Source organism: Betta splendens, chromosome 12 (assembly GCF_900634795.4).
Source record: "Betta splendens chromosome 12, fBetSpl5.4, whole genome shotgun sequence".
NCBI classification, from domain to species: Eukaryota; Metazoa; Chordata; class Actinopteri; order Anabantiformes; family Osphronemidae; genus Betta; species Betta splendens.
In genome coordinates this window covers 8,757,374-8,780,669 of record NC_040892.2, presented here as the reverse complement: position 1 = coordinate 8,780,669, position 23,296 = coordinate 8,757,374, and the positions used below count along the sequence as shown (strand labels likewise).

The 23,296-nt window shown below is 40.0% G+C and overlaps 6 protein-coding genes across 14 annotated transcripts in view; 1 reads left to right on the top strand and 5 right to left on the bottom strand.

The window, feature by feature from the left end:
• The first annotated feature begins 63 nt into the window (after window positions 1–63).
• Window positions 64–2,371, top strand: nsa2 (NSA2 ribosome biogenesis homolog (S. cerevisiae)). The gene is made up of 6 exons (XM_029169575.3): window positions 64–223; window positions 832–1,019; window positions 1,143–1,290; window positions 1,436–1,615; window positions 1,728–1,920; window positions 2,111–2,371. Exons 1-6 carry the CDS (start codon window positions 221–223, stop codon window positions 2,176–2,178), a joined length of 780 nt encoding a protein of 259 aa, XP_029025408.1. The 5' UTR covers window positions 64–220; the 3' UTR covers window positions 2,179–2,371.
• Window positions 2,372–2,757: 386 nt separating this feature from the next.
• LOC114867152 (torsin-1A-like) lies at window positions 2,758–6,221 on the bottom strand. Of its 2 annotated transcripts, none has more exons than XM_029169572.1 (5): window positions 5,870–6,221; window positions 4,370–4,635; window positions 4,095–4,270; window positions 3,866–3,993; window positions 2,758–3,791 (listed from the first exon to the last, which is right to left on the bottom strand). In XM_029169572.1, exons 1-5 carry the CDS (start codon window positions 6,066–6,068, stop codon window positions 3,547–3,549), a joined length of 1,014 nt encoding a protein of 337 aa, XP_029025405.1. In that variant the 5' UTR covers window positions 6,069–6,221; the 3' UTR covers window positions 2,758–3,546. The 2 variants fall into 2 exon arrangements, with proteins under 2 accessions (XP_029025405.1, XP_029025406.1); XM_029169573.3 differs by lacking the exon at window positions 5,870–6,221 and adding an exon at window positions 5,300–5,595.
• A 99-nt stretch (window positions 6,222–6,320) lies between these two features.
• LOC114867154 (torsin-1A-like) lies at window positions 6,321–8,027 on the bottom strand. Its single transcript, XM_055513486.1, has 5 exons — window positions 7,850–8,027; window positions 7,493–7,758; window positions 7,238–7,413; window positions 6,943–7,070; window positions 6,321–6,789 (listed from the first exon to the last, which is right to left on the bottom strand). The coding sequence occupies exons 1-5, from the start codon at window positions 7,971–7,973 to the stop codon at window positions 6,611–6,613; spliced, it is 873 nt and encodes a 290-aa protein (XP_055369461.1). The 5' UTR covers window positions 7,974–8,027; the 3' UTR covers window positions 6,321–6,610.
• Window positions 8,028–10,890: 2,863 nt separating this feature from the next.
• On the bottom strand, window positions 10,891–13,041 carry LOC114867361 (torsin-1A-like). The gene is made up of 5 exons (XM_029169979.3): window positions 12,873–13,041; window positions 12,516–12,781; window positions 12,256–12,431; window positions 11,989–12,116; window positions 10,891–11,903 (listed from the first exon to the last, which is right to left on the bottom strand). The coding sequence occupies exons 1-5, from the start codon at window positions 12,994–12,996 to the stop codon at window positions 11,659–11,661; spliced, it is 939 nt and encodes a 312-aa protein (XP_029025812.3). The 5' UTR covers window positions 12,997–13,041; the 3' UTR covers window positions 10,891–11,658.
• A 555-nt stretch (window positions 13,042–13,596) lies between these two features.
• On the bottom strand, window positions 13,597–15,848 carry LOC114867360 (torsin-1A-like). The gene is given in 6 exon segments (XM_029169978.3): window positions 13,597–14,678; window positions 14,764–14,891; window positions 15,041–15,114; window positions 15,116–15,217; window positions 15,300–15,565; window positions 15,651–15,848. Coding segments are annotated over 6 exon segments (939 nt in total). The 5' UTR covers window positions 15,775–15,848; the 3' UTR covers window positions 13,597–14,433.
• Window positions 15,849–16,342: 494 nt separating this feature from the next.
• The window catches only part of ppp1r26 (protein phosphatase 1, regulatory subunit 26), a 62,809-nt gene continuing 55,855 nt past the window's right edge, over window positions 16,343–23,296 (bottom strand). For all 8 annotated transcript variants that reach the window (XM_029168738.3, XM_029168737.3, XM_029168740.3 and 5 more), the window contains 4 exons: window positions 18,964–22,262; window positions 17,146–17,260; window positions 16,938–16,990; window positions 16,343–16,846 (listed from right to left, as the gene is read on the bottom strand). In XM_029168738.3, the coding sequence (XP_029024571.1) occupies window positions 16,801–16,846; window positions 16,938–16,990; window positions 17,146–17,260; window positions 18,964–22,202 (3,453 nt within the window). In that variant the 5' untranslated portion in view covers window positions 22,203–22,262 and the 3' untranslated portion in view covers window positions 16,343–16,800. The remainder of the gene's footprint in view (window positions 16,847–16,937; window positions 16,991–17,145; window positions 17,261–18,963; window positions 22,263–23,296) is intronic.

The window sequence follows — 23,296 nt, the reverse complement described above, 5'->3', positions numbered from 1 at the left end:
ATGCCACTGTAAACTTTAAGTAAATCGAACCCAACGTCCCCATAAGGACGACGGACTTACCTTCCTTTCTGGATGACGTACTTCCTCTAAGGTTGGCTTCGGGGAAAACAACATCGAAAAGACCCCTGCCTTAAGAAGAAACGCCGAATATACGGCATCTTGTCGGACACTTATCACCTCCGCCGTATTTACTGCTAAATCCTAAGTCCATAAACACAAAATGGTGAGAAAAGAAACAATTTGTATTGGTACTGTGTAGCATTTATTGGGTAGATTAAAGCGTTAGCATATAGCACCAGCGTTAGCTTAAGTTCACATGTGGCAGCATGACGTACTGCTCTGATCTGATGTATAAATTGTTAACATAGTGTAATAAAAGTATGTTCTTTGACAGTCGTGCTATTTGACTATATTAAATGTTTGTAGCGGCGGTGAAGTTATTCTAACACTTTAATTTTTAGTTTTGTTACATTTTTGTCACGCCTTGTCTAGTGTCCATCATAAGAAATACGACTATTTATCCCACAATGGGGAAATTCTTTAATGAATAAGGAAACAATCATTAACCTAATGCCTGATCGTACTCATATCTGTAGTGTACATTTGTATACATAACAACAAAATTAGGCTTGTTGCATTTTAGCAAAGTAGTCTATTTTGTTAAACGTAATGCTGAGAACATAGTTAATATAAGGGACTCCTATTTTAAACGTATTAGGGTTGTTTATGTTCATCCTTTAAATGTAAATCATGTTTTTAATATTTATATATATAAGATACATTCATCATACTGCAGAATTTAATCCAATGTGTTTTGTTTTTGTATTGTAGCCTCAGAACGAGCATATTGAGTTACACCGTAAGCGCCATGGCTACCGCCTGGATTATCATGAAAGGAAGAGAAAGAAGGAAAGTCGTGAGGCTCACGAGCGCTCACAGAAAGCCAGGAAGCTGATCGGTTTGAAAGCTAAACTGTACCACAAACAGAGACATGCAGAGAAGATCCAGATGAAGAAGACGTGAGTATAGAGGGATAAAAGCATGAACATTTAAAGGATACTTTATTATTACATTTTATTTGGTTTAGAAGAATAAAACAGCTCTAACAACCACTAAGTAAATCCTGGTTTGTGTGTTTACAGCATCAAAATGCATGAAGAGAGGAAAACCAAGCAAAAGGATGAAAAAACACCAGAGGGAGCAGTGCCAGCCTACCTGCTGGACAGAGAAGGGCAATCTCGTGCTAAGGTTCTGTCCAATATGATCAAACAGAAGAGGAAAGAGAAAGCTGTAAGTGTCCAATGAAGCCTGTTTGTTATCAGCACCTTTTTGGAGGTGTTAACTCATGATGCATATTGTTTCCCTATATTTTGATGAAGCCAACTTTTTATTTATTCATTTCATGATGTTAAAATTATTCTGAAAATTTTTAAAGGGTAAATGGGAGGTTCCACTGCCAAAGGTGCGTGCCCAGGGAGAGACAGAAGTGCTTAAAGTAATCAAAACTGGAAAGAGACAAAAGAAAGCCTGGAAAAGAATGGTCACAAAAGTCTGCTATGTTGGCGAAGGCTTTACGCGTAAACCTCCAAAATATGAGCGTTTCATCAGACCCATGGTAAGATCACAGTGGCATCACTCTTCACATGCAATATGATAATGTTAATTAAGTGTTGCTTTTCAAATTAAGACCCTCTGTCCTAAAAGAACTTTACCCTCCTTTTGTTCAGGGTTTACGTTTTAAGAAGGCTCATGTCACACATCCAGAGCTGAAGGCCACATTTTGCCTTCCCATTCTTGGAGTAAAGAAAAACCCTTCCTCACCTCTCTATACTTCCCTGGGAGTCATCACAAAAGGAACAGTGGTAGAAGTCAATGTCAGTGAGCTGGGACTGGTCACTCAGGGAGGAAAGGTTGTCTGGGGTGAGTGTTTGAGCCTATGAATTAATAAAACCACTGGATGAGAAATTGTACTGTAATGAAATTGTAATGTACTGTCATCATCTGAAAGGTGTTGCAAACATTCATCTTTAAGTTGTGGTGATACTTTTACAATTTAAAATATGAAAACTAAATCTATTGTTTGAACTGAATATTTTCTCTTACCTCTCAGGTAAATATGCCCAGGTGACAAATAACCCAGAAAACGATGGCTGCATCAACGCTGTTCTGTTGGTATAACAGCTGGACCTTTATACAACTGTGCCTCGTTACCTCCTATTCAAAATCAAACATCAAAGAAACAACTGGGAAGCAAAGATGATCGCTGGTGCTGCTCTTGGCAACACAACCATTTTTGTAACACAAGGACACTCTAAGTAAAATGAAAAAGGGCGATTACTGTGTTAAATTTAATAAAGTTGATAAAAACAAAGTATTTTTAAATGTCTATTTTTGCCTAGGTGTAAAATTGTTTATAGAAATATCTATTGAAAAGTGAAACTCACTGTTACTAAGTTAGTTTTTGTTAGTCTTAGGCCTTAAGTCTTAAAATTTAGCTGCTAGCTCAGGTTTATTCACTGTATTATTTCTTACCACTAGTTCCATTTTAGGTTAGTCTTGGAGTGGGTGTTGGACTTTTTGTAAAGTAAAATAACTAACTAGAAATATACTGTTTCATGAAACATAAAATTGTGAGTATGAAAAGTTATAATTTTACTGTGCAACTAGATATTAGAAAATATTTCTGCATCATCCATGCTGAAATATTCATATGTTAGCAGAGACACAGTTCAGACTGGTCTCACTAAGAAACAGGCATTTACAAACAAAAATACATGACTTTATTGAACTCAGGCATTGCGACAGTAGCATTGTTTCAAAAGAAACCTTTTAGCTGGACTGGAGCAAAAGTTCTACATCTCGTAAACATATTAAACAATTAACTGATCTTTATTTCAAATAATAATTTGATTTTTAAATCATAGGTGTATTAAAGAATCAGTTGGAAGAGTTAAAAACGTATAAATTCATTTTTGGGGGTTGCAGGAATATTTTCCCGAGCTTATGCAGTGTCCAAACACAGCTTGAATCATGGTAACAGGGAGCCTAATTAGATATTATCTGCATTTGCAAGGACTGCTGTACTGACTGCCCAACCTGACCCACTGTTCAAAGTCGTTTTTGTACAGTGAATGTGTAAAAGACAAAAAAAAAATCAGATCTTAAAAAAAAGTGAAATTTAAAAACAAGGCATGATCAGTAATCCATACATACAGTGATATGCTATAGTCGGGAGGACATGTGGGAGGTCCTCAGAAAAACAGTCTGAGATTCTCCTTGCAGTGTGACAAAAGAGGACATCACCCCCTTAAATAGATACAAAAAGATATCCTTCCCATCCTATTATTTATCTTTCATCAGCCTCCACTTATTGTAAAAAACGATTTAATGTTAGAGAAAACCTTTTTTATGTCTCTTCATGGTCACAACGTTGGACTTCTGTTGAGAGTTCCATCAGCTTGACCTTTTTAAGTTATCTGGGTAAGATAATTTTTCTGTAAAAAAGTGCACAAGTGATCGAGCGTAGCATCGGTCCAGATGCTGACATTATGTGTAGTAGTCCAGTTTGCTCTCTATTGTCTTGCAGCCCTTGACAGAGAACGCTCTTTCAGATTTAGGAAAATACACTAAGTCTTTGGCCACCTTGTGTGCCACTTCAAAATCAGGCTCATGTCCTCTGACTTTCATCTCAGACAGGGCACACTGAACAACGTGTTGGTACTCCAAAGGCAGGAATGGGACAAAGAAATCCACCAGGTTCTTGTCGATCAAACTTGTATGAAAGAAGCCACCTACAGAAAAAAAGTGATAGGGTAATCAAAAATAGATCATTGTTTTCATAATGTTTGATATCATTTCTACTCACTTTGGTTGTCATTAAAAACTGATAGAGATATGAGTGTTTCCAGGTCTTTGAGCTCAATTTCGTTCCGATTTCGTCCTGCATTCCAGAAATCTAAAGCGGTTTGTATGATCCTGTCACCGCCAGCATTGCTAGATGGGTAAAAAATAAAATAATTCATTGGTTTTCCATTTAGCCAAGAAATGAAACTTGTTGCAAACACAAATCCAACTGGTTGGATACAGATACACACCTGAGGAAGATGAAGATGGATTTCCTATATGAAACTCCATCCAGCTTGTCATAGTAATCCAGGTATGGCTTAATACTGTCAATCAAGCCGGGATGCATCTTGTCCATCTCATCGAAGATAAACATGGAGCGTTCACAATTGCTGACATTGCCCTTGATCCACTGCTGTAGCTGAGACTGTGGGGAGATTTATTTTTAATTTCTGAAGGAGGCTGGAGAGAACAGCATTGTTTGATTGCAGTTTGAAGTAAAACTAATGTACTTAGTGTTTCATACCTTGTAGGTCAGGTACTGACTGGGATGAGGAAAGTGAAGTGTAGATGTGAAAACATGAACAAAGCTGCTGTCCATTCCCTCCTTGTAGATGTTTTCAGCAATCAGTTTACTAACAAAGTTCTTCCCTGTGCCAGTCCAGCCGTGAAGAGACAGCACCAGGGGCTTCTTTGGGTTTTCATTGCCCATGAATCCACTTACAGCTTTTAGGATAATACGCGATGCAATGTGCTGCCCGAACAGCTTGTTTTCCAGGTCGGTCTCCAGACCTAAACAGTGCACAGCAGACAATAATCAGTGTGGATGTTTGACATATTAAGGACAAGATACAACAACACTTTCATGTTGCTTACAATCTGTTTTACTGGTTTATATCACTGTTACTCAACCAGTCGTTATGACAATGTCTATAGTTAATGTGTAAAACAGCAAACATAAGACTGTAGATAAGCCAGGGAAGATCAGACAAAGTCTATCCATTAAAATGTATGTGCCAATAAGCATGGCATTAAAGTGTTGCTGCTATAATCGTCGGGTGAATCATTTACACAAATGCACCTGTTGTTGTTGTTTTTTTTAAACTAAGAACAGAGATATAAATACACAAACGTATGACAAAGCCTGTAGACGGAGACAACAGGACAGCGGAGATCATTACACGTAGCACTTAACATGCAAACACCACCAAAACAAGTCTGGTTTAAAAATATTACTGAGAGAGATAATCACTAGTGGTAGGCCAATCATTCTAACAACAGGCACATGCCAAGAAATTAGCTTTTACAAAAAGGATCTGAAATAACGGAATTTTGTTAAGTGAAAGTACTCTCAGACTTGGGTTTCATTTTAATCCAGAGCGCCTGAATTTAGCGTAAATGCGCGCAATCAGAGGTCTGCTGTTTTTAGTGAGTACGACCTGCTGCACATGCTCACCAGTTAAATTGAACGCAATCCATTTCGAATCGCAGCTTTCACGAAAATAATTGAGGATCATACGTCCGAGGGTAGCGCCGACACCTATAGCCACTGTTGTTGTGACGGGATCAAACGCGCGCACCGAAACGCCGCCTGCCAAAAGCACGTGCAAAAACAAATATAGATGCGACGTTTTCATCGTCGAAGCCGGTTAATCCTGCACATTACTCGTTTGTTATGCTGTAAAACAAGCTTAAACTAGGCTAATGGTCGTTTCAGTAAAGCGGAGCTACAACGCGGAACTTCCGCTTACGTCATAAAAAGGGGACAGAAAAAGCGCAACACGTTCCCCCGGAACTCCTAATGTGATGTAAAATTAATTTTAAGTTATACATGTAACATATTGAAATTAGTGGCATTTAAGTTTTTAATGTTTAAGTACGTATTTTTTAATTTTGGATTGTGGCAGGCAGCTAAAGTGGAAGACACCAACTAGATGACAGCTGTACAAATCAGTAAAAATTACAAACAACAATCACATGTATTGAAGGACTTAATTAGTGCCTTAGAGTAAAAGCGACGTCTTACCAGTTTTATTAAAGGAAATCCACTCGGGTCGACAGCACTCGTGGAAATAGTAGAAAATGTTCTGGTAGCTAGCTAAGAAAGCTGTCAGAGTGGCAGCCATGCCCACAGCGATGGTTGTGCTGATGGGCTCAATAGCCTCGGACACGCCGGAGCTGAGCAGCATCCACAGCAGCAGGACGTGCCGCCTGTTGGGTTTCATTTGACACAAGTGTCACCGCTTCGTCGGCCGCGGGGTAAAAGGAGCAGAGTTCGCTTTCCTGTGTGAACTGCGTGGAGCCAGCGACTCGTCTGGGTCATCGCAGGAGACGCTGTGGTTGCCGTGACGTCACAGACCAAAGGTTCTTCTACGTTTGGCGATAATCTCAGTATTTACATAGAGTATATATACTTTTAAACTTCACTGCACAGTTATTTATAGACACCAAGAGCGACAATTACACGCTTGTAAATAACAAGCGTGTAATAATAATTGTAATAAAAGTGCGTCAAATAAAGCAAAAAAGGTTCTTAGGAGAAGTAAAGTTAAACTTAGTTGTGAATAAATCAATAGACGATGGGGGTAAAAGGTCATCAAACATTCAGGTTCATGCACACCTGGAGACTCTGTAGCATTGAGCTTCAAAAACAGAAAAGATGAAATAAATTACTTTTTTTTTAAGAAAACAAATATCCCAAGAAGGAGATGAACAGGTAGGTGAACTTTTAGCCACTTCCACGTTACACAGACTGAAGAGATGTTCATCAAATGGCAACATTAAGCAACCTGTTATTCATCGTCTTGCAGCCTGTTGAGGAGAAAATTCGCTCAAATGTGGGATAATAAATCATATCTCTGGCTATCCTCTCTGCCACATCCTGTTTTTGGGGCAGTCCCTTTGCTTCCATCAGGGCCATGAGACACTGGACAACGTGCTGATACTCTAAAGGCAGAAATGGGATAAAGTAGTCCACTAAGTATTCTTTAATTAGACGTGAGTGCCAAAAACCACCTACAGAAATAAAATGAGAGAAGTTTCAGATTTAATGAAAAACATTTTTCTGTGCCAGACCAGACTTGAACATTTTCTACTTACTTGAGTTCTTGTTAAACACTGATTCAGAAATGTCTTTTTCCAAGTCTTTCAGTTCAATCTCGTTGCGATTTTGGCCTTTTTTTTGAAATTCCAGAGCTGTTCGTGTAATTATCTGCGCCCCATCAGTACTATAAGAAAATAAGGCAAAATATGCGAATCACCCTCTGAGTGTTATGACAGCTCACATTTATGAAGCACAAACATACTACATAATGCAATTCCTTAAATGCAAGTGACCCAAATGCAGCACACATTCAAGGCTGGAAATGTGATTTGATAACAATCGTCTTTTTACCTAAGGAAGATGAAGATGGCCTTCCGATAAGAAACCCCATCTATCTTGTTGTAATAGTTTAGAAATGGAAGAATGACATCAATTAAGCCAGGATGCATCTGGTCCATCTCATCAAAGATAAACATTGAGCGTTCACACTGGGTGACATTGCCTTGAATCTGCTGCTTTAACCAAGACTAAAGAGAAAGAAAAGCCAGTTTAATTCTCACAGGGAGCCAAACAGAACAATGCAGCTCTTTGATACCGTCATCATACCTTGTATGTCTCAATTTTACTTGAGTGAGGGAAGTGAAATGAGGCTATAAAAAGATGAACAAAGCTGCTGTCCATTCCTTTCTTATAAATGTTTCTTGCAATTAAGTTAGTAACAAAGTTCTTCCCTGTGCCTGATGGACCGTGCAGAGACAGAACCAGTGGCTTTTTGGGTTCGTCGTTTGCCATGAATCCACTCACAGTTTTCAGGATGAGGGGTTTTGCTATGTGCTGCCCAAATAGTCTAGTGTCCAGATCCTTTTGGAGACCTACGGATTACACAGCAAGAAGATAACTGGATCGCTGCCCTGACTAAACACAGCACACCTGTCTTCATGTCTACCCACATGTTCTTCTTACCTTTGGCATTGAATGATATCCAGTTTGAGTCACATCTTTCATAAAAGTAGCTGAGTGGATTAAATGAATCTACACTGGTTGTAACAAAAAGGCACAATAACAAATAAATATGTCTTGCTTTCATTGCTGCTCGAGAGAGATTGTTTCTTTTAAGCAAGAACTTCCTCCAAGGTAAACTGGTTGAGCTGGTTTCAATGTCTCCCTGCAGGTACACAATTATTTCCAAACAATTAAAATGCATTGTGCTGTTTCCCAAGATAGATAGATATGTTCCCAACATAGGGTTGGTGGTTTCGCTCGATTCTACAAAACCTGTAGAAAGCATTTACACTGCTTTACTGGTTTCTATGTGGGTCATTTAATTCAGTCTTAGAATCATTGCACTTCAATCAACCAAAAGGACAGTAAATATTAAAACACATTAAATACTTTCATTCTAATGCTCAATAACACCAACAGGAGGCGCTCACTGACTTGCCTCTGTACCTTTTCTTTTTAAACCTGGCAACACACAAAGTAATTGTTACTACTAGCGTTGTGTTCCGGTAAAATTCAATTCAATTCAATTCAATTTTATTTATATAGCGCCAAATCACAACAAAGTTATTTCAAGGCACTTTACAAAGTAAGGTTTAAAACCTCACACAACTAAACCCAACAAATCCCACATACAGCAAGCATTTAATTTGACAGCAACAGTGGAGAGGAAAAACTCCCTCTCTAACGAGGAAGAAACCTCCAGCAGAACCAGACTGGATGTGGGCGGCCATCTGCCTCGACCGGTTGGGGTGAGAGGATAGAGAGATAGAAAAGCACAGCAACAGCAACAAGCAACAACAAGCAACAACAGAGCACAGGCAGGATGGTAGGACCAGGGACTGGATGCAGGCAGGATGGTTGGATCCGCAGCTGCCCATCAGAGACACCAAACTTTGAGTCCAATGATACCTGTAGGTGAGGACAGAGAGGGAGAAAGAGTGGGGGTGGGGGGGGGGAGAGAGGAGAGAAGCACAACTACTGGACAGAAAGAGACAAGGTTAGTTAAACATGGGACAATGATGGGAGGTTATGGGACAGAGGAGGTAGAAGGAAACAGAGGAGCTCAGTGTATAAATTAAGTCCCCCAGCAGTCTATGTCTATTGCAGCTTAACTAAGAGATGGTTCCTGTGACTAACAATAATTGCCAGTGACCTGAACCATCTCTAACTATAAGCTTTATCAAAAAGGGAGGTTTTAAGCCTAATCTTAAAGGTGGAGAGTGTGTCAGCTTCTCGAACCTGAAGAGGGAGCTGGTTCCAGAGGAGAGGAGCTTGGTAGCTAAAAGCTCTGCCCCCTGTTCTACATTTAAACACTCTAGGAACCACAAGTAGCCCAGCGCTCTGAGAACGAAGTGTTCTGCTGGGAGCATAAGGAACTATAAGGTCTTTAAGATAAGAAGGAGCTTTATCATTGAGTACTTTGTATGTGAGTAGGAGAATTTTAAATTCTATCCTACATTTTACAGGCAGCCAGTGCAGAGAAGCTAATGTAGGAGAAATGTGATCTCTCTTTCTAAGTCCTGTCAGAACTCTAGCTGCAGCATTTTGAATGAGCTGTAGGCTTTTTAAGGAGCTGTTAGGACATCCTATGAGTAAGGAGTTACAGTAGTCCAGCCTAGAGGTAACAAATGCATGGATCAGTTTCTCTGCATCGCTCTGAGAGAGGATGCTTCTGATTTTAACTATATTTCTAAGGTGGAAGTAGGCGCTTCTGGAGATTTGTTTAATGTATGATGTAAAAGAGAGATCCTGGTCAAACATGACACCAAGGTTCCTCACAGTAGAATCTGAAGCTAATGTTATGCCATCCAGGGTGGCTATCTGACTCGATAGTGTCTCTCTCAGATTTTTAGGCCCAACAATAAGAATCTCGGTTTTATCTGAGTTTAGTTGTAGGAAGTTTTGGGACATCCAGGATTTGATGTCTTTTAAACAACCCTGAATTTTGACTAGTTGATCTGTTTCATTTGGTTCCAAGGACATATATAGCTGAGTATCATCTGCGTAAAAATGAAAATTAATAGAATGCTTTCTAATAATCTCACCTAAAGGAGACATGTATAGGCTAAACAGAATTGGACCCAGCACAGAACCCTGTGGAACTCCATAGCTAATCCTTGTGCGTGTGGAGAATTTATCATTAACATGAACAAACTGGAATCTGTTCAACAAATAGGATTTAAACCATCCCAATGCTGTTCCATTAATCCCGATTCTATGTTCTAGTGTCTGTAATAGAATGTTATGATCAATTGTATCAAATGCAGCACTAAGATCTAACAGGACAAGGACAGAAACTAGACCATTGTCCGAAGCTAATAGAAGATCATTAGTGACTCTAACCAGAGCTGTTTCTGTGCTATGATGTTTTCTAAATCCTGACTGAAAATCTTCATACAGGTTATTCCCACTAAGGTGGTCAGATAATTGTTTAGCCACGATTTTTTCAAGAATCTTGGAAATAAAGGGTAAATTTGAAATGGGCCTATAGTTGGCTAGTTGTCCAGGGTCAAGGGTTGGTTTTTTCAATAGAGGTTTGACCACAGCCACCTTAAAAGCCTGTGGTACATAGCCTAGTTGTAAAGATTGGTTGATTTGATTTAATATGGATGAGCTGATTAAAGGTAGAACTTCTTTGAGTAATCTGGTTGGGATTGGATCTAAAAGACAAGTGGACGACTTGGAAGAGTTAATTATTGAGGTTAACTCCATATGAGTTAGCTGTCTAGGTAAGACAGAGGATTTATCAATAGGAGCAATTTATCCAACAGCTGAAGGCTTAAGTCTATTATCATTAGACATGTTTAATTTCAGTTGACATAATTGATGAGAGGCTTTTAAAACGTCCTTTGATGTCTGGAACGCTATACGAGCACACGTAGAAAAACGCTGACGTAAAGCTAACTATGTGTCGTGAGTTACAAACATTTCATGTCAAAGATGCTTCACTAAATAAAATTGCATTTTATTTTGACCGCTTCTACATCAGATATGTCCAAAGGTTTTAAGATATGATACGTTTATTATTTTTTTGATCTAGTAATAATGACAATATGGTGGAAACATTATAATAACTTCAATAATGACTTTTCAGCTTCTGCACATTAAACAGATGTCTCTTTCTCTTAACATAAACCTCGGGTGAACAGTGTTAGATCATTTAATAACAGTATGTATTGTTATGTATAAACGTACAAACATTAAAAAATGTCTGTTTTGTGCGACTCGTCTGGGTCATCGCAGGAGACGCTGTGGTTGCCGTGACGTCACAGTCCAAAGATTCTTCTACGTTTGGCGATAATCTCAGTATTTACAAAGTATTGTTTTAAATTTCATTACGCATTCATTTATTTATTCATAAACACCAAGAACGACATATAAACATGTGTAAATAAGCAGAGTGTGTCAGTTATAGTGAAAAGGTGTCCAGAAAAAGTAAACTTAGTTGTGACCTAATCAATAAAAGAGATGGGGGCAAAAGATCATCAAACCTCCAGGTTCATGCACAATATCACATGTCATGTCATGTTAAAAACAGAAATTTGACTCTATCTGAATACAAATATCATCCAAACTCCTATACCCTTTTAAAGTAAATTAGTCACTACTATCAAAACACAAAAAGTTTTTTATTTGAGGGGTTCAAATAGTAGGTGGACTTTTTCTGCACACCCCAACGAAACACCACATTTTTATGTCCTTTCAGTTTCTATGTGAAATAAATAATTTTTTTAGGTAGGTTCAGAGCTTCATTGACTGAAGAATACCCATCAAACATCATCACAAAACCTGTTGTGTAACCCTTTGCAGCCTTTTAGAGAAAAAACTCGCTCAAATTTAGGAAAATAAATCTGATCTCTGGCTATCCTCCGTGCCACATTCCGTTTTTGTGGCAGTCCATTTGCTTTCATCAGGGCCATGAGACACTGGACAACGTGCTCATACTCTAGAGGCAGAAACGGGACAAAGTAGTCCACCAAGTTCTCTTCAATTAGGCGTGAGTGCCAAAAACCACCTACAGAAATAAAATGAGAGAAGCTTCAGATTTGTTCAAAGACATTTTTCTGTGCCAAACCAGACTTAAAACATATTCTACTTACTTGAGTTGTTGTTGAACACAGATTCAGAAATATATTTTTCCACATCTTTTAGTTTGATCTCTGTTCGATCTTGGCCGTTTTTCCATAACTCCAGAGCTGTCTGTGTAATTATCTGCGCCCCAGCATTACTATAAGAAAGAATAAGGCCACATACCAGAATAACCATCTAAATGTTATTACAGCTCATTTTTATTAAGCACAAATCCTTGAACGCAGGTCCCCTGAATGCAGCACACATTCAAAGCTGGAAACAGACAGTCTTTTTACCTAATGAAAATGAAGATGACCTTCCGAAAAGAAACCCCATCTATCTTGTTGTAATAATTTAAAAATGGAACGATGGCATCAATTAAGCCAGGATGCATTTTGTCCATATTATCAAAGATGAACATTGAGCGTTCACACTGAGTGACATTGCCGTGAATCCACTGCTTTAGCTGTGACTGAAACAAAAAGAACAAACACTTTCCTTCTCACAGGAAGCCAAACAGAACAATACAGCTGTTTGAATTGTACCATCATCATACCTTGTATGTCTCCATTTTATTTGAGTGTGTGAAGTGATTTGAGGCTACGAAAAGATTAACAAAGTCGCTCTCCATTCCTTTCTTATAGATGTTTTTTGCAATAAGCTCAGTAACAAAGTTCTTTCCTGTGCCTGATGGACCATGCAGAGAAAGAACCAGGGGCTTTTTGGGGTTGTCGTTTGCCATGAATCTACTCACAGCTTTCATGATGAGGAGTGCCGCTATTTCCTGCCCAAATAGTCTAGTGTCCAGATCATTTTGGAGACCTACGGATTACACAGCAAGAAGATAACTGGATCGCTGCCCTGACTAAACACAGCACACCTGTCTTCATGTCTACCCACATGTTCTTCTTACCTTTGGCATTGAATGATATCCAGTTTGAGTCACATCTTTCATAAACGTAGCTGAATAGATTAAATGAATCTACACTGGTTGTAACAAAAAGGTACAATAACAAATAAATATGTCTTGCTTTCATTGCTGCTCGAGAGAGATTGTTTATTTTAAGCAAGAACTTCCTCCAAGGTAAACTGGTTGAGCTGGTTTCAGTGTCTCCTGGCAGGTACACAATTATTTCCAAACAATTAAAATGCATTGTGCTGTTTCCCAAGTCAACATAGGGTTGGTGGTTTCGCTCGATTCTACAAAACCTGTAGAAAGCATTTACACTGCTTTACTGGTTTCTATGTGGGTCATTTAATTCAGTCTTAGAATCATTGCACTTTAATCAACCAAAAGGACAGTAATAATTAAAACACATTTAATACTTTCATTCTAATGCTCAATAACACCAACAGGAGGCGCTCACTGACTTGCCTCTGTACCTTTTCTTTTTAAACCTGGCAACACACAAAGTAATTGTTACTACTAGCGTTGTGTTCCGGTAAAATAGGAGCAATTCATCCAACAGCTGAAGGCTTAAGTCTATTATCATTAGACATGTTTAATTTCAGTTGACATAATTGATGAGAGGCTTTAAAAACGCCCCTTAGTGTCTGGAACGCTATATGAGCACACGTAGAAAAACGCTGCCGTAAAGCTAACTATGTGTCGTGAGTTACAAACGTTTCATGTCAAAGATGCTTCAACAAATAAAATTGCTTTTTATTTTGACCGCTTCTACATCAGATATGTCCAAAAGTTTTAAGATATAATACGTTTGTTATTTTTTTGATCTACTAATAATGACAATATGGTGGAGACATTACAATAACTTCAATAATGACTTTTCAGCTTCTGCACATTAAACAGATATCTCTTTCTCTTAGCATAAACCTCGGGTGAACAGTGTTAGATCATTTAATACCAGCATGTATTGTTCTGTATAAACGTACAAACATTAAAAATTATCTGTTTTGTGCGACTCGTCTGGGTCATCGCAGGAGACGCTGTGGTTGCCGTGACGTCACACTCCAAAGGTTCTTCTACGTTTGGCGATAATCTCAGTATTTACAAAGTATTGTTTTAAATTTCATTACGCATTCATTTATTTATTCATAAACACCAAGAACGACAAATAAGCATGTGTAAATAAGCAGAGTGTGTCAGTTATAGTGAAAAGGTGTCCAGAAAAAGTAAACTTAGTTGTGACCTAATCAATAAAAGAGATGGGGGCAAAAGATCATCAAACCTCCAGGTTCATGCACAATATCACATGTCACTGAGCTTTAAAAACAGAAATTTGACTTTATCTGAATACAAATATCCTCAAACTCCTATACCCTTTTAAAGTAAATTAGTCACAACTATCAAAACCGAAAAAGTTTTTTATTTGAGGGGTTCAACTAGTAGGTGGAGTTTTCTCAGCATCTGCACACCCCAACGAAACACCACATTTTTATGTCCTTTCAGTTTATATTTGAAATAAATTATACTTTTTAGTTACTCAGAGCTTCACTGACTGAAGAAGTGCCCATTAAATATCATCACAAAACCTGTTGTGTAACCCTTTGCAGCCTTTTAGAGAAAAGATTCGCTCAAATTTGGGAAAATAAATCTCATCTCTGGCTATCCTCTCTGCCACATCCTGTTTTTGTGACTGTCCGTTTGCTTGCATCAGGGCCATGAAACACTGGACAACGTGCTCATACTCTAGAGGCAGAAATGGGACAAAGTAGTCCATCAACTTCACTTCAATCAGGTGTGAATTCCAGAAACCACCTACAAAAATAAAATAAGGGAGGCTTCAAGTTTAATCAAAAACATTTTTTTGTGCCAAACCAGAGTTAAAACAGGTTCTACTTACCTGTGGTGTTTTTAAACACTGATTCAGAAACCTCTTTTTCCACATCTTTTAGTTTGATCTCTGTTCGATCTTGGCCTTTTTTCCAAAACTCCAGAGCTGTCTGTGTAATTATCTCTGCCCCAGCATTACTATAAGAAAGAATAAGGCCACATACCAGAATAACCATCTGAATGTTATCACAACTCATTTTTAAAACGCACAAATCCTTGAATGCAGGTCCTCTGCACACATTTAAAGCTGAAAACAGATAGCTGTTAGAGAATGATCATCCTTTCACTTGATGAAAATGAAGATGACCTTCCGATAAGAAACCCCATCTATCTTGTTCTAACAATTTAAAAATGGAAGAATGGACATCAATTAAGCCAGGATGCATCTTGTCCATCTCATCAAAGATAAACATTGAGCGTTCACACTGGGTGACATTGTCTTGGATCCACTGCTTAAGCTGTGACTGAAAGGGGGAAAAAACACTTTCCTTCTCACATGGAGACAAACTGAACAATACAGCTGTTTGAATTGTACCATCATCATACCTTGTATGTCTCAATTTCACCTGAGTCAGGGAAGTGATTTAAGGAGATGAAAAGATGAACAAAGCTGCTTTGCATTCCTTTATAATAGATGTTTCTTGCAATAAGGTCAGTAACAAAGTTCTTTCCTGTGCCTGTCGGACCGTGCAGAGACAGAACCAGGGGCTTCTTGGGGTCCTCGTTTTCCATCAATCCACTTACAGTTTTCAGGATGAGGGGTGCTGCTATGTGCTGCCCAAAAAGTCTAGTGTCCAGATCGTTTTGGAGAGCTACAGATTACACAAGAAAGAGATTAACTGGATTCTTCTACTGATTGAATCACACCTGTCTTCATGTCTACTGACATGTTCTTACCTGTTGCATTGAATGATATCCAGTTTGAGTCACAGCTTTCATAAAAGTAGCTGCATAGATTAAATGAATGTACGCTGGTTGTGACAAAAAGGTGCAATAACAAATAAATATGTCTTGCTTTCATTGCTGCTAGCGAGAGAGCACGCTTTTAAAGCAGGAACTTCCTCCAAGGTAAACTGGTTGAGCTGGTTTCAGTGTCTCCTGCAGGTACACAATTATTTTTCTAAGCAGCTCAAATGTATTGTGTCGTTTTCCCAGACAACATAGAGTTGGTGGTTTTGCTCAACCCTACAAAACCTGTAGAGAGCATTTACACTGGCACTTCAATCAACCTATAAGGACAGTAAATATTAAAACACATTAAATACTTTCATTCTAATGCTCAATAACACCAACAGGAGGCGCTCACTGACTTGCCTCTGTACCTTTTCTTTTTAAACCTGGCAACACACAAAGTAATTGTTACTACTAGTTGTGTTCCGGTAAAATGGGAGCAATTAATCCAACAGCTGAAGGCTTACGTCTATTATCATCAGAAATGTTTCATTTCAGTTAACATAATGGATGAGATGCTTTAAAAACGCCCCTTAGTGTCTGGAACGCTATACGAGCACGCGTAGAGAACGCTGCCGTAAAGCTAATTATGTGTCGTGAGTTTTCAACATCAGAATACGTTACCCAAGATGCCTTTTTTGCGTTTAACAACTTTATTGAAAAACAATGCACACAACTGACAACGTCTTTAAAACAGTGCTATAAAAAATGCTCGACTCTTTATATATTGTTAGTGATCGAGACATTTAACCTAAGGAACAGCTCCAGTATGCAAAAAATAATGCCTTATGCCCATGAGTATAAATATGACATTCAAAGTAGAGAAGCAAACAATAGTCCAACTAAAAATGACTCGGGCAGTGTAAAATATAGTATTTACCTTTAGTTGATAAAAAAACGAAATGCCTGAAATATGTTATGCATACAGAATTATAGATACAGCTACAGAATTAATATTTTACTTTAGAACCTTACACATAACTATTAACCATTAACTATTTTTAACAACATCTGACAAAAATCCCATGAAGTCTAACAACATTAACACGTGTAAAAGAGAAACTGAATTCCTCTTTCAACCACTAACACTGTAACATCAAACATTGTGCATCTCTCTGGAAAACAGTGAAGCTTCACCTTTTCTGTAAAAAAAGAAAGAATATTGTTTGAGATGAAATGTTTTTATTTTATTGAGACCAAACAAAGCCTGGGTCAGTTTGTGTCCAACTGTACCTGTTCACTGGAACAAACTGCAGCTTCCTTTTGACTTGTTGCACAGTCTGATTCTGGAAAGAAACACAGCTGAAATGAGTTTTCCCCTGCAAGAATCACTTAATACATAACCACACAGTGCCTAATCTAAATCTGGACAAGCACCTCTCTTTTTATTGAAGTGCCTTCTTGTGCAATAACACAATGATACAACCAGTACCTACTGTACCTTGATGCATGTTTGGGTCCGGTAGCTCCTGTTGAACATGGTGCTCCTCTCTGCGGTGGTAAGAGCTATGCAAGGTCTGAAAGTGATGCCGGGGTCAATGGCACTGGACAAAGACCTGGACGAAGCAGAGCAAACCACACAAGACCCATTCTTAATAAATAAATTATATTGCCAAAGTAAAATCTACAAGTCAGTGAACACTATCTGTAAACTGTAAGATTTTCCAGCATGGCAATAGATGCTGTAGCAATTATTAAACATCATAAATGAAAAACATCGACTTTTGCTCCGATTCCACTCTTTATTACACAGATGCACTTAAGACACAGCAAAGTTGCTTTTTAATCAGAAAGAGTAAAAGAAAACATTTATTACAAAAAATTACAAAACCTGGCAATGCACAGCATGTTCAGTAACTTTTATTTGATAAACAAAAATAAATAGCCTTTGTCCCCCACATAGGAAATTCAAGAAAAACTTTAAACATGACAAAGAAACACAGTAAATATCACGTTTAGCGAGACAAAAAAAGGAGACATGATGTTGCGTCTGTGGAATCTGGAACACTTGAGCTGGTAAAAAGTCCAAGACTATTTTACTTAAGTGGCTTTCATCAGCAACCGAGCTTCAAACGTCAATATATGAATTTAAACCATGTGAACTAAGAGCTCCTTGTCTGAAAAACAAGTGTTCATGGGAGATGTAGTCTAATTTCTTTATGGCGTTCATGACAAGATCCAAAATAGTTTTTCTACTCACTGGAATTCTTGAGCTGTCACAGATATGATCTGCTGTAGCTTGGTTTTAAGTGCAAAAGATAGAAAGTATTTCCTGAATGAGTGTAAAGATCTTTAGAAGCTCCCATATTTAGAGCTTCTGCAGCTTTCAGGTGACGAAACCAAGTGTTAGGGCTGCGAAAAAGACGTTTTCAGGCTGGAGCAGGCAATACAGAGTGAGTTCAGAAGAGGCTGTCAAGAGTAATGTGAGAACACAAACATCCACAAAGACGATAAGGGCATTGCTGGAACCCAGTATGGATGGAGTTTAGTTAATGGAGTGGTCAGCTTTACATTTTCTTTTCTGGTTTTACAGCAGGTATTTTTATGGCATGGATTCTGACTGTGCTTCTTAATTATGAAGAAAAAAAAATTACAAAGATTTCATGTCAAAAATGCTTCAGCAAAAAAAATTGCATTTTATTTTGACCACTTCTACATCAGATATGTCCAAAAGTTTTAAGATATGCTACGTTTGTTATTTTCTTGATCTACTAATAATGACAATATGGTGGAAACATTATAAATAACTTCAATAATGACTTTTCAGCTTCTGCACATTAAACAGATGTCCCTTTCTCTTAACATAAACCTCGGGTGAACAGTGTTATATCATTTAATACCAGCATGTATTGTTCTGATTGCCATGAGTATTGTGCCACTGAGATCGCAGCTGGTCACTTCTTTTTTTTTTTTTTTTAAAGAAATCATCGAGGATATTTAGGATGGCGTATCTGTTTTCAGGTACTTCCACTCATGCAGTCTGCTGATTGTATAAAATATCACTGTATTGCTTTTCAGGAGTCCATGAAATGGATTAACCTCAGAGCACAAACAGTTTATGATGATGCCACTGTGTTACATAGTTGTATAAACGTACAAACATTAAAAAATGTCTGTTTTGTTTTATTTTATTTTATTAACAAACATTCCCTTTTAGCCTATAAATGATTATTTATAAGCAGGGTAGAAGTAGGAAATTATAGTCTATGAAAATTGTCGTATGTTGCTATGGGACATAGTGACCAAAGGAAATACTTACAATGTGGAAAAGCCCTGCTTTGTCTCTGGATTTCTCCTGTTGCCTGACTCACACTCTGCCTCATCTACAAACTCGTCTGTTCTTTCTAGATGCACTTCTTTATCATTCTTCCTCAAGCTCCCTACTTCTTTTTTCTCACTTGACAAGTCCGCTCTCTCCTTTCCTTCCTTCCTTTCCCTGCTCCGAACCTGGACATGGTTGGTCCTATTCGATTCCAACTCTACAAACACACTCTTGTCCTTGGGTATATGCACCATGCTCGCCCGCTCTGCTCCAGCGGGGCCCTGGGAACTGTGGCCGGGCAGCAGGCTCTGTACAAAGGCCGTCCTCGGGTGCCTGGCAGTAGCTAAATTCAACACAGAGGATCTGAACGGTGTATTTACAGCGGCCGTCTCTGTGGGGCGGGGGAGCGGCGATCTGCCAGTCCTTGCAGATGACCAGGCAGAGGCTGGGGCCTGCGACTTGAGGTTGACGCCCCTGCTTTGACACAGTGGATTTGCTAACGCAGTCTCGCTTATTTTAGACGAGGTGATGTGGAAAGGAGTCCGACTGAGAGTCTTGGTGTCAGTAATGGGGAGTCCCAGGCTCTGCCGCCACTTGATCGACTCGGAGCGAGAATGAGAAATATTGGGACTGCAAACTGGTTGAACTCTTTCCGTGTGGGGGGTGGCGTGGGGGACATCACTCTTCCCAGGGCTAGGCCTCCGCTGGTCGGTTCTAGCGGCCCCCGCGCCGTCGGCTGGCTCCAAAACAACGGGACTGCAGGACTGGATGGAAGCAGGAGGCGACTGTGCCCCGGCGCTAGAAGTGTCTGGGTAATTCTGTGCCGAATGCAGCGGTCGATCTTGAGAATGACTCATCAGAGGAGCTTTTCCAGAGAGGGGAGTGTTGCTACTTTCTCTTGGAATTTCAGCCAGCTGATTTTCCTTTTTAAGCCCTTCCTCCTGGAGCGGGGTGCAAACCTCGACGGTGCCGTTTCTCAACGCGTCTTCATCTTTACTCCTCTCTTCGGAGGAAACTTTGGCCTTTTCAGCCAGAAACCTTCGGATCTCTTGCTCAATGCTGTCGTCACTGTCTACTGAGCTGCTGTCATCCTGCGTGTGAGGAGCAGGCCGATCCTTGTGCAGCAGCACGGTTTCTTGATCCTCGCCCTCTTTCGCCATCGCGGTTTCATCCCCGTGCACTTTATTCTCATCAGCTTGTTTACTGTGGCAAACATTTCCCCAACTCATCCCAGCAGATTTGTCTTTTATGTCATCATGGCATTTGTCTGTTTTTTTCAAAGCACTACTTTTGGGCACAGGATCAAGCTTCAACTTTTTGGTTTGTAAAACATTTTTTACAAGTGGTTCTTCTTTTAGGCACTTCTTTGATTTGCGTTTCAAGTCCTTCACCTTTTTCTTTGACTTCTTTTTTGTTTTGAGCAGGTCTCTTATGGCGGTGTCCAGGTCCTCATCACTGTCAAGCGAGCTGCTTTTGTCTCCACTTTGCTCGGTCTTGCGTAATCCAACTATTGGATGTGTTGGGTTCCTCTGGGAAAACGCCACCTGGCTAGAATCCTTTCTTTGCCTCGGAAAATGTCTGGGGATAGTTTCCTTAACGCTGTTGTCCACATGTAACACGTCGGAAACACCGCCGTTTTCCTGCTTGAGCCTTCTTCTCTGTGACAACGACAGTCTTTGACGTTTCTTTTGAGCTGCAACTTGTTTCGCTTTCACCTTCTCGGGTTCATTTCCACGTGGCCTTTCTGGAGTCACCGCAGAGATGGGAGGCTGGTTGTGCATTTGGGCCTTCTGCTCAAGAAACTTCCTGATTTCTTGCTCAATCCCATCTTCGCTATCAATGGAACTGTCATCGCTTTCTCCATCCTGGCAGTGAAGAGGAGGTGACGCCTGCATGAAAGATTCAGGGACACAGCCGCTAAGGCCAACATCATGATGGAAGGCTGCGGGCATAACGGTTTTTGAAATGTCCAGTATTGCCTCAGCACACATGAGCTCAGCAGTTGTATTGATCTTTGGTGGAGTAGGGGTAGATTGCTCCTTAAAACTGTCTAATTTCAATGAAAGCAGTCCATTTCCTGCTGAACATATGTTCTTGTCCATGAAAACAGGTGAACGAGGGGCACGCTTTATTTCTTGGTCTGTCCTGGCCTTTTTCTTCTTCAGTTTGCGTTTCATCAGGTTTTCTGTGCTTGTACCAACAGCATGCACTAATGACTTGCTGAAGGGCTTCTGCTTATGAAAAAATGGCTTCAGGGCAGTCTTTTCTTTGAGTTGCTCGAGCTGGTAGCATCTAATAGCTTCTTCGATCCCATCATCACTAGTGGAGTCAGAGTCCTCTTTGAATTCATGCGGGTTGAAATCCCCCCTGTTCTCCTGCACCCTTTTCTCCAGCTGGTATCTTTGAATAGCCTCCTCAATGCCGTCATCGCTGCTGGAATCGTTGGAGTCTTCCTCCACTTTAGCAGAGACAGGGCATTTCATTTTGTTCAACTGGCTGAATGATTTGGACGGGCTCTTTGCTGGCTCTTTTGACAAACTTTTGGTTGCGGTACTTCTAGCACAATCCATTTTTCTAGCAATGTTGTCATCCAGGGAGACCTTGTTTTTGATATACTTTTTTATAGGTATACCAGCTGGTACGGCGACGGCCTCGACTTTGACACTTTTGAGAAACTGACTGCTTGTAATCAAAAATGCCTCAGTGGCCTTATTCGAGGCCTTATTCGAGACCTCAGGAACAGGGGAGCTTTTTCGGGGAATTTTAGAAGACTGGAGAAAATGGGAACATGGTTCTGCCTTGCGCTTGTGATCATCTTTTTCCTTCAGGTATTCCCGTATTGCCTCCTCGATTCCTCTGTCCACAGAGTCGTCACTGTCCGAGTCACTGCTCCCATGGCTGATGGGGGAGGAAACAGCTGCCTGTTGATTTTCAATGGAAACTTTCGTTTTGGACTTGGCTCCCACATAAGAACCCATTGCCACTCTGCAGACTTGGGGATGACCTTCCTGTCCCGATAGCATATTCCCCTCGATCTTGTCGCCCATGTCAAGTGAGGACTGGGTGCTCCTTAGGCTCTCTATGATCATCTGGACCTTATCTGAGATAGGTGTGCCTGCAGTGGACAGCTCGGTGTCAGAGTCATTGAAGCATTGAAGGCTATAGCCTCCAGGTGGGCCACACGTTCTCCATTCTGTTTGCGTCGCTGCAACAGGAGGTACATTCATCAAGTACATTCTAGTGAAGTAGGATGAAGTCCTTGATCATTGGAGTGGACCACGATCACATTGTCCAATCTGAGAAGAAAACAAACAGAGTCATGAATGTATATTAACCTGAATGACAAACTAGAACTGCACAAATGTGGTAAGCTTGTTAACATTGAGTCACAGTACAGACAACAGAGTGCAAAACTAACTTCATTATAGCTGTCAAATTATGGCAAATATTGACAGGACCTCCAGCCATTGGCAGCAGTAGCAGGGCCGCCCGTGGCCACTTTGGCCCCAGGACCCAAATCGGCTCTAAAGTGGCTTCAAGCTGGTGAAAAGGACATTTTTTTTGCTTTTGCACTAGGCAACAAAGTATCTCACACTCCTCTATAAGCATTCCAGTTATTTAATTCAAGCCACGATTTTAGAAACTTTATATTCACCAACAAATCTGACGTTGACCAAATTTGCTAAGTAATTGCCACACGGCAAACCCAGGGCCTCTAGGGTCCCTGTAGTTCCAGGGCCCCAGGGCAATGTCAAGCCTGCCCGGGTACTAATTGTGCCTTTGGGGCTTTTGAGGTTTATTCCAACAACTTTTAAAAACTACTAGCTGCTTTTAAAGGGAGTGTGCTCAGGTACTGAGGTGATTTTTATGCAGCACGTGTATGTTTTCTTTTGATACATTTGGATGATAACACTTAATACTGTGTATTAGCTTGTGTTTAATCCGCTTTACTAAGCACATCCTGCTATTGTGCTTTTTCACTTCACATATGAACATCAGCAGGCTGTTTTTATTTTGCAATAAAATATGAAGATACTGCAAAATGGCAGCACGCGTATGCAAACATTTATTGTAATTATTAGATTAGCAATCAGCGCGCTTCAATGAGCAAGTGAGAGGTAGGTTTTAACGTTGGAGCAGGTCGCTGCGCCAGAGCCTCCGCCGGCCTATCTGCCCCCGAAGCCCCGCCGAGCTCAGCCCCGCGCGGGGAACGACCACCAACACCATTATCCCCAAAACCATGACCGCGTCTAGCAATTAGTTAGCGCGAATGCGGGCGAAATGCGCTAATAAGCAGGCGAAACGTGGACGGACCCCCCGCGGACGCAGC

Bases quoted from the DNA above. Each gene is read 5' to 3' on its own strand.
- LOC114867152 (XM_029169572.1), bottom strand. From the start codon at position 6,068: ATGAAACCCAACAGGCGGCACGTCCTGCTGCTGTGGATGCTGCTCAGC. The intron at 4,271-4,369 runs GTATGAAACACT...ATCTCCCCACAG, and splicing joins GTCAGTACCTGACCTACAAG to TCTCAGCTACAGCAGTGGAT. The intron at 3,792-3,865 runs GTGAGTAGAAAT...TTTTTTCTGTAG, and splicing joins AGTTTTTAATGACAACCAAA to GTGGCTTCTTTCATACAAGT.
- LOC114867154 (XM_055513486.1), bottom strand. From the start codon at position 7,973: ATGAAAGCAAGACATATTTATTTGTTATTGTGCCTTTTTGTTACAACC. The intron at 7,759-7,849 runs GTAAGAAGAACA...TGTAATCCGTAG, and splicing joins GATATCATTCAATGCCAAAG to GTCTCCAAAAGGATCTGGAC. The intron at 6,790-6,942 runs GTAAGTAGAAAA...TTCTGCCTTTAG, and splicing joins AGTGTTTAACAAGAACTCAA to AGTATCAGCACGTTGTCCAG.
- LOC114867361 (XM_029169979.3), bottom strand. From the start codon at position 12,996: ATGAAAGCAAGACATATTTATTTGTTATTGTACCTTTTTGTTACAACC. The intron at 12,782-12,872 runs GTAAGAAGAACA...TGTAATCCGTAG, and splicing joins GATATCATTCAATGCCAAAG to GTCTCCAAAATGATCTGGAC. The intron at 11,904-11,988 runs GTAAGTAGAATA...TTATTTCTGTAG, and splicing joins TGTGTTCAACAACAACTCAA to GTGGTTTTTGGCACTCACGC.
- nsa2 (XM_029169575.3), top strand. The intron at 1,616-1,727 runs GTAAGATCACAG...CCTTTTGTTCAG, and splicing joins AGCGTTTCATCAGACCCATG to GGTTTACGTTTTAAGAAGGC. The intron at 1,921-2,110 runs GTGAGTGTTTGA...CTTACCTCTCAG, and splicing joins GGGAGGAAAGGTTGTCTGGG to GTAAATATGCCCAGGTGACA.